General features: G+C 38.9%; 1 protein-coding gene across 1 annotated transcript in view; it reads left to right on the forward strand.

The window, feature by feature from the left end:
- MUC6 (mucin 6, oligomeric mucus/gel-forming) overlaps window positions 1-11790 on the forward strand; it is a 38551-nt gene that overhangs the window by 20934 nt on the left and 5827 nt on the right. The window contains exons 21-33 of the mRNA XM_042038159.1: window positions 381-532; window positions 1286-1427; window positions 1899-2009; window positions 2377-2562; window positions 2996-3235; window positions 3653-3809; window positions 4557-4700; window positions 5225-5287; window positions 6232-6279; window positions 7581-7760; window positions 8843-9109; window positions 9739-9780; window positions 10359-10592. Coding sequence (XP_041894093.1) covers window positions 381-532; window positions 1286-1427; window positions 1899-2009; window positions 2377-2562; window positions 2996-3235; window positions 3653-3809; window positions 4557-4700; window positions 5225-5287; window positions 6232-6279; window positions 7581-7760; window positions 8843-9109; window positions 9739-9780; window positions 10359-10592 — 1966 coding nt within the window. The remainder of the gene's footprint in view (window positions 1-380; window positions 533-1285; window positions 1428-1898; window positions 2010-2376; window positions 2563-2995; window positions 3236-3652; window positions 3810-4556; window positions 4701-5224; window positions 5288-6231; window positions 6280-7580; window positions 7761-8842; window positions 9110-9738; window positions 9781-10358; window positions 10593-11790) is intronic.

Raw genomic sequence — 11790 nt, forward strand, 5'->3', positions numbered from 1 at the left:
CATCTGGGCTGTCCTGATAGGGCTTGCCTATATTAAGGAAACAGACTAATTGGAAGAATTGCAATAAGATATGAAACATAAGATATTCTTCCTTGATATGAAGAATATTCTGTTGTGCTCTTTCTGGAAGACTGGTAGTGATTGGAAGATAAATTTTTCAGAGTCTTCAGGTATGTTTAGTATCTCACACCACAAGTATATGTTACAGCTTCAGTGAAACTAGTTCAATTGACAGCATGTTAGTACAAGGAACATCACAAAACTAAAATCAAGCCAGAACAGAACTTAGCACAGGTTCGCTCCTGACACCATTCACATCTAGGATAAAATGTATCTCATGTTCTTTTCTTTTTGTTTTGCAATCTGTTGACCTTTCCCAGATACCCACAAAGTGTGAGTCAGGCTGTGTCTGTGCTGATGGCCTCTATGAAAATCTTGATGGTGGGTGTGTGCCAGCTGAGGAGTGTCCATGTGAATATGGCGGCCTTGCTTATGGAAGAGGTGAACAAATCCAGACTGAATGTGAGATCTGGTAAGAATCACGGAGTTGTTCATTGCAGATCCTCTGTTTCACTAAAGTGTACAACCACATAAAAAGAAGTGTTTAACTGACAGGAGAGTAGGAAATGGCAACAGCTGTAAAGAAGAAATACCATGACAGAGTGCAAGGATTAACAGAGAGAGAAGCTTAGCATTTGACAATATATGTATAGATAAGAGTCATTGTACCAGCTTCAGGGATAATTTCTGTCTTATGTATATTCAGGAATAAACGCAGCCAGTAGGGCCTGTGACTGTAAATTATATAAAGTCAAGTATTATTAACAACTCTACTTAAATAAAGATGCGGGCACAATCTTTCTTCTTTTCTGTAGACAAAAACAGCCACCCCCAAAAAGATTCCCATCTGTTTAGCAGCATTCTCAAAGTACTTTATTCCCTTTCCAGTTACTAATCTATTATTAAAAAAATACCACCACTCCCCAAACTACACAGAACAATGACTTCTGATCTCATTAAGAGCAAAAAGTAAATGGGTTTTATATACTATTTCTTTCATGAAAAGAAGCACAGAAATTATTTAAGGTTTCTTCTTTATTATGAATTCATTTTCTAAGCAGTCCACAAATTTTAATGAGGTTCTTATATTAACTGTTACTTGGTCTCAGTGTACATTAGTTAATTAATAGAACATGTTATCAATAAAAGTGGATGTATATAAAAAGAACTAGGTTAAGATGGCATTTCTTTGAAATCTGAGTGTGATTTCTCTTCTCACTCCCAGCACTTGCATGAAAGGCAAATGGAAATGTGTTCAGAAAACAAGGTGTTCCTCCACCTGTAATCTGTATGGAGAGGGCCACATCACCACCTTTGATGGACAGCGTTTTGTGTTTGATGGCAACTGTGAATACATATTAGCTATGGTAACCCGCTTCCTCCTGGTTATTTCAGCAGCATCTCAGCATCAAGAAATAGCTGGATTTAAATGACTAATGAAAATATGCTACGATCCATCAATAAACAATACAGCATTTTGAATTTTTATAACCCCTTACTGAGTTTCTATATATTACGTTTATTTCAACACTTAGAATAAAAATATTTTACTTCTAAAAAACCATATTTTTCATGCAATTATAACCAATTTTAGATTTTTTAATAATATATTTAAATAGTCATTGTATTCTGTACTAAACAAATATGACTTTTAGGGAAGTTATGTTAGTTTGACCAGCAAAGCAGAGGTCATCACCTCCCAAAACAAACAGAATTAGTCGTGACATTTTAAGCATCCTGTATTTTCTTATAGTTTTATGTTTTAACTTGGAAGACTTCAGACAGAGAGTCTACTGGGCTTTTGTGCTTCTTGTTGTTTGTTTTGGGTTTTTTTTTAGGATGGCTGCAGTGTTAACAGACCTGTTTCCTCTTTCAAAATTGTTACTGAGAATGTCATCTGTGGGAAATCAGGAGTTACGTGCTCCAGATCCATCAGCATTTACCTTGGGGTAAGCTCTTCTTTCTGCCATTATCCAGCTGAATAGATTTTAAGACCAGGTTTTCTTAATTTTTGGAAGCTTTGGCTGTATCTTAGAAGAGATGGTCTTCTAAGTGAAATTATGTGCTAAAACTAGAGCCTTGGTTTTAGTAGGAAATGCCATAGTTGTTTGCTTGAGTTTTTTTAATTCTCATGTTGTGTTTTGTTCTCCAAGACACTTGCCTGTGTCAAAGCCAGGAAATTTTGAAGCTTACTCTGCAGTGAATTGCTCAGTCAAAAGATACTGATTTCCTGCTGTAGTATCACAGCATCTGAACTTCAGCAAGGAAAATAGTGAAACTTGGTAAGTTATAACTTTCACATAAATTTTCTTCCAGAATCTGACAATCATACTGAGAGATGAAACCTTCGCTATTTCTGGGGAAAATCCTGGTGTACAGTACAAAGTGAAAAAGAACGCCCTTCACCTGATGTTTGATGTCATTATCCCAGGAAAATACAACATGACCCTTATTTGGAATAAGCATATGAACTTCTTCATCAAGATCTCCAGAGAAACACAGGTATTGCAGAATAACTTCCTCAGTAAAGTGTCCTTCAATTCATATTGAACTGCACATTTGATCACAGTTGCCTTAAATCTCTATGATGGCAAAGGTTTTCCAGAAATGCTACTAGAAATTCATTTTTATCATTATTTCCAAAACAGCAGAGACCTTCACAAGAGGCTGACTTTTAAGGGATTTCTGTACTAAATTCAGGAAATTTTTGAGCTAAGTGTTTGTAATTTATGCAACTGCATGTTTGAATTTGATCTTTAAATGACAACAGTTTATACAGTTTAGAGGAGAAACCCATGCACAAGACACTAAGAATGTACAAGAGAGTATTTGTAGATGACATTCACTCCTAAAGCACAGGAAATCATCAGTAATCAAAAGGAAAGGTGAGAATTGCAACTTGCTGAACTGATACTGGTGCTTTCATTGAATCTAGGAAACGATCTGTGGTTTGTGTGGGAACTATAATGGCAACATGAAGGATGACTTTGAAACTCGAAGCAAGTATGTGGCATCAAACGAGTTGGAATTTGTCAACTCTTGGAAAGAGAATCCTCTCTGTGGGGATGTGTACTTTGTAGTGGACCCTTGTAGCAAGAACCCTTACCGTAAAGCATGGGCAGAAAAGACATGTTCCATCATCAACAGCCACGTTTTTTCTGCCTGTCACAATAAGGTAAGAATTTATTTGCTCTTCTTTTTATTTATAGGCATAATCTCTATTCTTCCAAATGTTCACACTCCAGGTGGTTTACTGCTCGTCAAAATGTTTCAATAAAATACATTTAAAATTTTCTGTGGCTCACATTTATATTAATTTTTTTTTTTTTAACTTGCTCTTCACCAGCAAATAAATATAAAAACTAGGTATGGTATTAACTGATTAGTTAAAACTACAAGAGTGAAAAACGAATGAAGACTTAAGAATCAGGAATTAGTCAGTCTGTTGGTGATGCCTGATATTGATCCATGCATTTTCAGGTGGTGAAAACCAGTGAGAAATGTGGATAATGTTGCAGTGGTTATGCATACACCTAGAGTATAATAGGCACAAAATCATCTTGGAAATGAATCCCTTCCTTTTGCCCTGCAGGTGAATCGGATGCCCTACTATGAGGCCTGTGTCCGAGACTCCTGTGGGTGTGACATTGGAGGGGACTGTCAGTGCATGTGTGACGCCATCGCAGTCTATGCCATGGTGTGCTTGGAAAAAGGCGTCTGCATTGACTGGAGGACCCCCGAGTTCTGTCGTAAGTTCCTTTAAGCTCTCCTTAAACAGGTTTAAGAGATTTTTATTGTCAGCATATTCATATGGAAACATAGATAACTAATTAATAACCACCTCAAAGTTTGCATTTTCTCTGTGGGCAAAGAGTTGACCTCAGTCAGCTGGGTTTTGAAATCTGTACTTTTCTGCTAATTAACCAAAATAGTTTAACTCTTTTTACCATGGAGTAATGAGAGAGAAAATAATGTGGTCACAGAAAGCAGACTGTTTCTTCTGCTATCATTGTATAATGCACTGTGAGTTTGGCAGCAGAGAAAGTATGAAATTGTAAAAAAATTTTTCATTTGAGCTATGATGAAATCACCTTCTGTGTGGATGTCAAGGGAATGAAGACAGCTGTGTTGGCTGGAACACTGTAAAACAGGAAAAAGACATCAAGGTGTTCCAGAACAGCACATATAGAGGAAACAAAGAGGATCAACATGCTTTAAATCAATATTAGAGTTGTCATCTTTGATGGTTTTGTTTCCATATTTCAATATATTGTGCATTAAAAGCTGTGGAAATGCCTGCATACTGTATTTGCAAAAAAGAAACTGACTTCCTAGAGTTAAAATATAAATTTACATTAGACGCTAATCACTTCAGTGAAGTTTTTTTTAATTCCAACTGTTAATTATTTTGACCTCCTTCTAGTACTTTGAAAATAGCATGCCATTAATTTGAAAAGAAATTAATCTGACTTGTCTCTTGCTTTTCCCTTTTTTAGCTGTCTATTGTGAGTATTACAATTCTCATACAAGAACAGGAATTGATGATGCTTTTTCCCATGGCTACAATGATGACAAATGCACCTGGCACTACAGGCCTTGTAACTGTCCAAATCAAAACTACAAATATGTCAATATTGAAGGTAATAGCTTCTACTACCGTAAACCAGGAAACAGGAACATAATAATTATTTTCAATGTTGGTTTTTTTAAATGTCATACCACAGTTGAATAATGGTAATCTAATTGATGTCATATTTGAAGAAATTTTGCTGATCTTTCCTTTACCAGTAGTGTTTTAAATACATAATCAGCTCAGTAGCTGTACTACATTTAGCTTTATGTCAGTCTCAGCCTATCTGGAAGATAAATACTTGCACCAAATCAAAATTGGTATTAACTGATAACACTGTACTTAGGAAAGAAAACCTGTGGAGAGAGCAATTAATATTTTTATTAAACAAATTGATATAGTTGGAGAAACCAAATAAATTCCTACATAGATAAAACCTTCTTCTGAGAATGATGTCAGAAGTACTTACCTGAATAGATGGTGTTGCAATCGATACGATTTTTTAGTAACAGAAATATAATATATTCAATTATAAATAGTAAAAATTAATTGCCTTTTTCTGAGAAATGTAAAACAAACTTCTCCTTTCTTCAGGTTGCTACAACTGCTCTCATGATGAATACTTTGACCATGAGGAGGAAAGGTGCATGCCATGTGGTAAGCAGCATTTCTTTCTCCACAGTAACTTGAAGTCCATACTACAATATTTGCAGAGACTCACGAAAATATTTTTCTAGTACCTCTCCATAAATGAGTGCTCATCTAAACATAAATTCCTTTCAAAATAATCCCATTGCTATACTGCTTGTAAAATAAAGGAATGAAAAAAAAATAATTAAAAGTAGGATTAGGGTAGTCAATGCTATAATACAGAACCTGGATGAACCTGACTGGCTTTTGTTAGCAACATGAGAAGTTATGTTCATTATAAATGTGAGTACTTCTCAAAAGGTGGGTCTTCCTGAAAGTGTATTGGTGTTCTAATCTGTGGGAGACACAGGCCCAGCAGAGCTGTGAGTCTCTGAGGTATTCAACACATATCACAGAAAAAGAGAATGTGTAGAAGAAGAGCAGATGTAGCTACTGGACTCAGTAAATATCTTTTTAGAGATTTTTTTTTTTAAATTAACTGGAGAGTTATTACCATATGGTTTATTTCCATGAAAACCTATCTTATTAAATAATGTTTTGGATAGACTCTAGCTGGACAGTTTGGATTTTCAGGCAGATGTAAAAAAAAACCTTAAGAACAATTTTTCTCATATTACAAAATTCTGACTTGTGTAACCAGGACCTCAGCTAGTGATCTCCTTTACGTATGAAACCATATTCTACTGTCCCTGAAAACTGAGGTGTCTTTAAGCATAAAAGTCATAAGAATGATAGCAAAAACTTACTAGTGTTCATTATTATAATGACATGTATGGATTTCTTTGTAATTAAGTCCTTCGATGTGAATTTTACCACTGAAATATGTAACATTAAACATTTTCAGGAATACCTCAGTAATTAACATAATTCCAATCTGAGATTTGCCTTTTCAGGGATATTTTAGTATGCTTTTATTCACAAATTTAACCTGTTTTGCCTTTATGTAATAGGACAAGCAAACATTACCACCACACCTGAACCATCTTCACCTTCACCAGGTTAGTGTACACAGTTGACCAAAGTGGTACTTACACACTGATACTATGTCCTGATAAGCGTTTATAAGGTCAGTAATATCCTTTTCTGTGTAATAGAGTAGCATTAGCAGTTTCCCATGCATAAGATGAAATGATGAAAAATACCCTGGTACCATAATAGCCTGGGCTGCATCAAAAGCTGTGTGGCCAGCAGGTCGAGGGAGGGAACTGTACCCTCTACTCTGATGAAAGCCCACCGGGAATGCTGTGTCCAGCTCTGTAGTCCTCAGTTCAAGAAAGACAGAGGAGGGTCACAAAAATGACCAGAGGGCTGGAACAATTCTCCTGTGATGAAAGGCCGAGATCTGGGGTTGTTCAGCCTGGGGAGGAAAGGGCTCCATGGAGACCTCATTGTGGCCTTTCAATACTTGAATGAGGTTTATAAGAAAGATGGGGACAGACTTTTTAGTAGGGCCTATTTTGATGAGACAAGGAAAATGGTTTTAAAGCAGAAGAGAGTAGATTCAGACTAGATATAAGGAAGAAATTGTTTATGATGAGGGTGGTAAAACACTGGAAAATGTTGCCCAGAGAGGCTGTTGAATCCCCTTACTTGGAAGCATTCAAGTCAGGCTGGATAGGCCTTTGAGCAACCTGATCTAGCTGAAGATATCCCTGCTCATTGCAGAGGGAGCAGTCTTGATTATCTTTAATGGTCTCTGCCAACCCAAGCCATTCTATGATGAAAAAGATCCCACAAATATTTTATCCCAGTCTTAGTAGTGACTGGCCATAAAACATTTCAACAACTGAAGAAAGTCTTGATGGAAATGTGTGGCTGACTATACCAAATCCCTATAACCTGATACAGGAAAGGAATCTATATATGCTGATCTTAAATTTGTTAGAAATGTCATTAATTTCCCTGAAGACAGATGGTATTGGAAAATTTTACACTGTGAGTTGTGTGAATAATAAAATTATGGATACTATTGGAAATAGTATTCCAGAATGGAATAGTGTTCCATCTCTGCTGATATGCACAAGTATTTGTGCCAAATTCACTTTAAAGTAAAGAAATAGGTATAAAGCATCTCCAAGAATACCTGTTTAATGTATTCACTGCACATAATAGCAGAGGAAGCAATGGATAACTGCTTTTAAAGGTTTAATCTAAAAGGTAATGGGTTTTAATAGTAGCTACTGATAATAGCTATAAAAACAGTGTCTTTACTTTAAAATAATTTCAATTTATATAGGTATGCTATTATCAAATTACTGAGAACTATTTCTTATCCTTTGGTTTTGATTTTTTCTCTTAGTAACAACAGTGCAGCCTAAAGTAACAAGGAGCTCTACCACAAGCACCCTACCAACAGTACCTAGTACTTCTTCCACAACAACTGTAGCAACTGAGACTACAAATCCAACAATAACTGCAAAAATTACAGTTCCAAGAACTTCACCCTCACAACCTCTTGTCACAATAAAGTCAACAACTGGTAGGTTTTTAGTGTTATTGTCTAAAATAAATTATGGTAAACTTGCTCTATACCTCTGTACATATTTGAGATACCACTCCTGGGAATGCATTTTAAATTCATACAACATCCAAGCATTAGACTCCAAATCATGAAGCAGGCAAAGCAGGCTTCCAGAAAGGAGTTTGTAAACTAGACATGTTCAGAAGTGTAGATCGAAAGTGCATGAAAAGATAAAGGTAGGTAGGTATTAGGTTAAAAACACAACCAAAAGTCACTTGTGTGATTTGAGAAATGCAATTAGAAGTTCTATAAGCAGTGAGCCAGCCCAGCTCCAGCTGGGTTTGTTAGCTCAGGTTCAGTCTCTTTTCCACTGGTTCATTTATGGAGTTCAAGGAGCACCCAATCTATTGGCTCCAAATCATGTAAGCAAGCCCCAAAGCAGAGTCACACAGGTTTCAGTGTAGCAGCTTTGTTTAGGCTTCTAAAGTCCTGCTCTCTGGAGGGTGACTCTGCCAACAAATATTACTTTCTGATTCTATGGCTTGTGGAGCCTCATTTAGCCTCACACCAACATGCACTTCAACTAATAAACTGTCTTGGACCTTGGCTGTCAGGGAAAGCAGAGTTAAAAATAGGTCCCAAAGGAGTCAAAACACGCGAAAGCTGACATTGTGACATGGTTTGTGCACTGGGACAAGGAAAGTCTATAGTATGATGTTATTTAGCTTTTCAATGCATGTTACAGAAAGCTGCAACCGTGGCTGATTTGGAACACAATAAAAGCCCGTGGACAGAGCCCATATAGACTTTATCCAAAGTCATAACAAAGCTAACTTCTTAGGAAAAATTATATTAAACAAATCTAATACAGGAAAATACAGGAAATGAGAACAAAGACAGACATGAGGCAATAGAAAACAAATATAAGTACAGAAATATTTGGTAAGCTTATGAGAACATGAACACAACAGTCATACTGAAAATATTCAAAAAATAAGGTGAAAAATTATCTCTAAAATATGAGTATATTTTTATAATTTATCTGGGTTTAATTTTTCTGTGAATTGGTTACATTATATTTTTTACCTTTACTCCAAAAGAACATACAACATCAATTTTTACCACACCAAACATGACTACAACCATCACTGCCCCTTCCATAACTACCTCAATGAAAAGAACCATGGGCACTACTCCAAAGTCTGTTCCCTCATCACCTGCTGCCTCATCAACTGCTGCTTCAACAGAGACAGAACAAGTAAGGGTCACCTCATCACCCTTCAAGACCACCACCAAAAAGGAAATGGCAACCTCCTCAATACCTACTCAAACCACAACTTTCAGCCAGCCCAAACTAACAACAGCAGGTAAAGAGCACTTTTTTGTATCTGTTAGGTGAAGCCATCGCTCAAGACATATATCAATATAATCCTTATAAAAAACTCAAACATTCTTACTAGTGGTCTTAACATTGCAAATAGACAGGAAAGGACATGGATAAGAAATGTGATTAAAATGGAAATTTGTATTGCCAACAGAGCAAGCATCTGACATCCAAATATGATGTTAAAGCTAACATTTCTTTTCAAACATTTCCTCCAAATTTAGACAAAATCTCTCTATGCTGCAAAGCAGGTTCTTGAAAACTCACAGACCACAGAAGATATATTTCCCCTAGCCATTGTAACAAATACTCCCCCCAAAAAATTTAACCTTTTTGAATGTCTGACACTCAGTATACAAGGATGGTCTCCTCTGAGGCTGTGGGGCAACATGAATTACTAGGTTAGCAACTGACAGCATAGACTGGGACAGTGTGTGGTGGGAAGTCTACTGTAGTGGGAGGGCAGCTGTATACTCTTTCCCAAATCCAGGTCTCTCTCACAAAGAACTGTTGGGGTGCATACGTCTGGGTCGTCTTGTGCAAGCAATTACAGCTTCCTCTAGGAACCTTACCAGCTTCCAACCATTACTAATATTCATTCTTACTTCACAGAGAGTGAGGGAACTCAAGCAACAACTCTGCACTATCCAGAAGGTGAGTAAAAGAGAGTAGAGAGAAGCCCTTGGCCTAAGACTCTGCTTCACTTTACCCCAGCTTTTCCAGATGACGCTCTTGCCCAGTCTGGAATACCTGAGAGGGGAAACACATGCGTCCAACAAGGCTCTTCTTTCCTTGGGAGCTTCAGAAAAAGGCAGGGAGTGTTAAATTGTCAGAGGGTAGCCTTCAGACGCAGTTTTTGCTCCATATTTTTTGAGGGGGAGCCACTGGCCCACTTCTCCCTCCTGTCAAGTGTAGTAGGTTGAAACATAGTTGATGGACAAGCTGCTAAGACAATGGTGCTTGGTTTCTCTCCACAGTGAGAGGTTTTATTATTTATCATTATTCTTTTCCCATTTTCCTCAATAATCTTTATTTCCCCTTATGAAAAATAACAGATCTCCTGGGGCTTGGTGCCTAGCCAGCTTCAAACCAGTAAGAGTCAGTTGGGTCTACTTATGCCTTTCTAAGCCCTAGGGTGATGCCCTGGGGCTTCTGCGTGGGAATTGCCTACCTCCTTTGCCTGCCCCTCTTGCCCTGCCACCCTCAATCAACTTGTGCTTTTCTCTCTGTAGTTGTCACCCACATAAGAACAACGTTGACACAGCCTGTGCAGCACCTTGTCACACAGACACAGGCAACTCCTGCCACATCCACCAGCAGCACCTCTGTCCCAAGAGAGACCAGCCCTGCCACCAGCCCAGGAGTTCCACTGACAAGGACATTTCCAAGCTCCAGCTCTTTGCCTGTCACCTTAGCCTCATCTGCTGCTTCTCTCTCCTCAACCCAACTGCGAACATCATATCCTGGTAAGGCTCCCTCCTGCCCTTCCTGCTGCTCTGCCTGCTTCTTCTAGCTCCCACCCTTCTCTCCTAATCAGCACATCCCACAAAGGCCTCAGTTTTGGTACTCATTCTTAATTCCCCCTGCCACTGCCATAGGACGCAGGCAGGTCCTGGGACTGACCCACACGCGACCATGTCGCAGCCTCCTCCCTGCAGCTTCAGGGCTTGGCTCTGGGGCACAGGCCTCTGTCAGGGTACAGGCACCCATGAGTTCCTGCCCTACAGCTACCGATCAGACACAACCTAACACACCTCTCTCTTCTTACAGTGCTGCCCTGAGAATGCACAGTGGGGCAGGGGGGAAGAAAAGGCAGGGAAACTGGAAACACATCTCCACAGCTCAGGACAGTTTTGAGTGAGAGGCATAACCCAAGGCATCATCTCCAGCCAAAGGCAGCGCGGGTGCTGGCACACCCATGAAAAGTGCAGTTCAACAAATATGACCTCACTGACCAGTGCTGACCCCGAGTGCAAGAATGACCAGTGGAGGGTGGGCAAGAAAGTGTCCACCCAACTCCCTGCTAAAGTTCTCTCAATTAGACCCACATGCCAGAGTTGTCGCAGTGTTGATCCTTCTTTGGGGAGATGCCACAACATGCTTTGCCAAGAATCCTTCCCAAGATCCAACCATTCTTTTCTCTCATCCCTTTCTTTGTAGCAAGGGAGCCAACCAGAGCTAAGACACCAACTACTAAAGTAGTAACAGGTGAGTGCTCTGGTCATGAAAGAGATAAGAGTCACACCTGGCCAATATATCCCTATCTCTTCAGTAGCCACAGCTCTCGCATAGATCCCTTGCAGCAGACTCTGTAGCCAGCCAGTTCTAAACTACTGGTAAACAAGTGATACCTGTTCCAGGAAGAGGGAGATGAGATAAAGTGCTAGAGGTCAATCTTCAAAATGGTCAACAGCAAGCACGTACAAAAGAGAAGCAGGACAGAATGGAACGTATTTAGCATAATGGACGGTTTATTAACTGAAAAAAACCCCCACTATCAACCCAATTTAGTGGGACCTACGCCTCCCATCCTGGCCCATGACTGGCGAGCACAAAGCCTCCAAAACAGAAGTCAGTATCACCCAACTTCACATAAGCCAGCAACATACAACTGATGTGTGCTTTCCTCCCAGCAGCCTTCACCCATGAACAGTCCACTGTGCC

The sequence above is a fragment of the Corvus kubaryi genome, unplaced genomic scaffold, assembly GCF_017639235.1.
Source record: "Corvus kubaryi isolate FWS band 111438036 unplaced genomic scaffold, C.kubaryi_AGA036_p1.0 37392, whole genome shotgun sequence".
NCBI lineage: Eukaryota > Metazoa > Chordata > Aves > Passeriformes > Corvidae > Corvus > Corvus kubaryi.